This window comes from Nicotiana attenuata, chromosome 7, assembly GCF_001879085.1.
Source record: "Nicotiana attenuata strain UT chromosome 7, NIATTr2, whole genome shotgun sequence".
Classification (NCBI taxonomy): Eukaryota; Viridiplantae; Streptophyta; class Magnoliopsida; order Solanales; family Solanaceae; genus Nicotiana; species Nicotiana attenuata.
In genome coordinates this window covers 16,278,251-16,280,261 of record NC_031995.1, presented here as the reverse complement: position 1 = coordinate 16,280,261, position 2,011 = coordinate 16,278,251, and the positions used below count along the sequence as shown (strand labels likewise).

The window sequence follows — 2,011 nt, the reverse complement described above, 5'->3', positions numbered from 1 at the left end:
TAGCTCACGTATTCACATGCCATGTTGTATCATAATTCTAATAGCTGGAACCTAATGGCTACTTTTAGTTAGTCTTTAGAACAGAAAAATGCATGTTCAGATGAGGTAATACAAATTATGTAAATTATATCCCTATAATCGGTCAATAACAGAAACCACGCGCAAACAAGTATTTGGTCCGCAATGATTACGAATAAACTAAGGTTTCAAGCTCAATAATATTGTTGCCCAGTTGCCCATATTTCTTCCATTTGGAGCCTCTACTTCCTCTCATGTTCTCAAGGAATAATGCCCCCTCATATATAGTCCACCTATAAAAGGACTCCTTAAGCAACCTAAAGAATATATCATCACTCTTACTCTTATCTTCTCTTCATCATTTCAATGGCTTCTCATTTGCTTCTAATTTCCATTCTAATGGGCAGCCTAGTTGCTGCATCAGCTAATTTTAATAATCTTGCTGAGATCACTTGGGGCGAAGGACGTGGTAAAATAACAGAAGGAGGCAAAGGTCTCTCTCTGTCCCTTGACAAACTTTCTGGTTCAGGTTTTCAATCCAAGAATGAGTATTTATTCGGGAGATTTGACATGCAACTCAAACTTGTACCTGGAAACTCTGCTGGCACTGTCACCACCTTCTTTGTAAGCTATTCAATTTTCGATTTTTATAAATATAACTCTGTTTTTATTTACAAGTTATGGTGATTTGATTTTTGTTTTATGTTCGTTATTTTTTGATCAGTTATCTTCACAAGGAGAAGGACATGATGAGATCGATTTCGAGTTCTTGGGTAATACGACTGGCGAGCCCTACACTGTCCACACCAACGTGTATTCTCAAGGAAAGGGAAACAAAGAACAACAATTCCACCTTTGGTTCGACCCAACTGCAGCATTTCACACCTACACCATTGTGTGGAACGCTAACCGCATAGTGTAAGCTATTTTTATAATTATGTTATATACTGACAGTATGTTATCTGATGGTTTAAATATTTTTTATATAACCAATACATAAAGAAGCTAATTCTATTTTTGTTACTCCACAACGTACATTTTATTTTGCTTACATTTTTTTCAATATGATGGATCAGGTTCTTGGTAGATAACATCCCAATTAGAGTATACAACAACCATGAAAGCAATGGCATTCCATTCCCAAAGAGCCAACCAATGAAAGTGTACTGCAGCTTATGGAATGCAGATGAGTGGGCTACACAAGGAGGCAGAGTCAAGACTGACTGGACACATGCTCCTTTCACTGCTTACTACAGAAACTTCCAAATTGATGGCTGCGCAGTCACATCCGGCGCCTCTTCATGTAAATCCACTGATTCTGCAGGCAATGCTAAGGCATGGCAAAATCATGAGCTTGACGCTAAGGGCAGGAATAGGGTCCGATGGGTGCAGAGCAGACACATGATTTACAACTACTGTGCTGATAAAAAGAGGTTTCCTCAAGGCTATTCTCATGAGTGCAAGAGCTCAAGGTTTTAATTAGGAGATGGCACTTCGTTATATCAACTCCAAAGGTTTGAAGATTGATGCATAGCCTGGTGGTTTATGGGATTGATTGTTTTCCTTATGGTGGTGTGAAATTCTTTATTGTCTGTTCCAATAAAAGCTTGTTTAATTTATTTATTTTTTTTGATTAAATGTTGTTGAAGTTTATATGTCTGTACTGGGAGAATATGTTTCTGTTATGTCAATTTCTGAATAAATACAAGAAATTGTAGCACAATTTTTCATGCTCTTGCTTTGATTAGATATATAGTTGTAATTGTTGAGATAAAGCAGTTTACGGATTAATTATATAAGGATACAGGCAAAAACTCCTTGAAATCAAGATATGAATTAAGCACTGTAAGATGTATATATATATATATATATATATATATATTATTTTTTTTTTGTGGCAATTATGATACGTGAATATTACCATAACAACCAAAGGTTTGTACACACTAAAGGCATCTAGTATACGTTCCAAACAGCAATACTAGACCCCAAG

The 2,011-nt window shown here is 36.2% G+C and overlaps 1 protein-coding gene across 1 annotated transcript; it reads left to right on the top strand.

Annotated features, from left to right (window-relative positions):
- LOC109228758 (probable xyloglucan endotransglucosylase/hydrolase protein 16) lies at positions 303-1,748 on the top strand. The gene is made up of 3 exons (XM_019393958.1): positions 303-642; positions 743-936; positions 1,095-1,748. The coding sequence occupies exons 1-3, from the start codon at positions 385-387 to the stop codon at positions 1,495-1,497; spliced, it is 855 nt and encodes a 284-aa protein (XP_019249503.1). The 5' UTR covers positions 303-384; the 3' UTR covers positions 1,498-1,748.

What these genes read in the sequence shown, in the direction of transcription:
- LOC109228758 (XM_019393958.1), top strand. Translation starts at nt 385, where the DNA reads ATGGCTTCTCATTTGCTTCTAATTTCCATTCTAATGGGCAGCCTAGTT. An exon ending in GCACTGTCACCACCTTCTTT is followed by an intron (nt 643 to 742) that starts GTAAGCTATTCA and finishes TTTTTTGATCAG; the next exon opens with TTATCTTCACAAGGAGAAGG. An exon ending in TGGAACGCTAACCGCATAGT is followed by an intron (nt 937 to 1,094) that starts GTAAGCTATTTT and finishes ATGATGGATCAG; the next exon opens with GTTCTTGGTAGATAACATCC.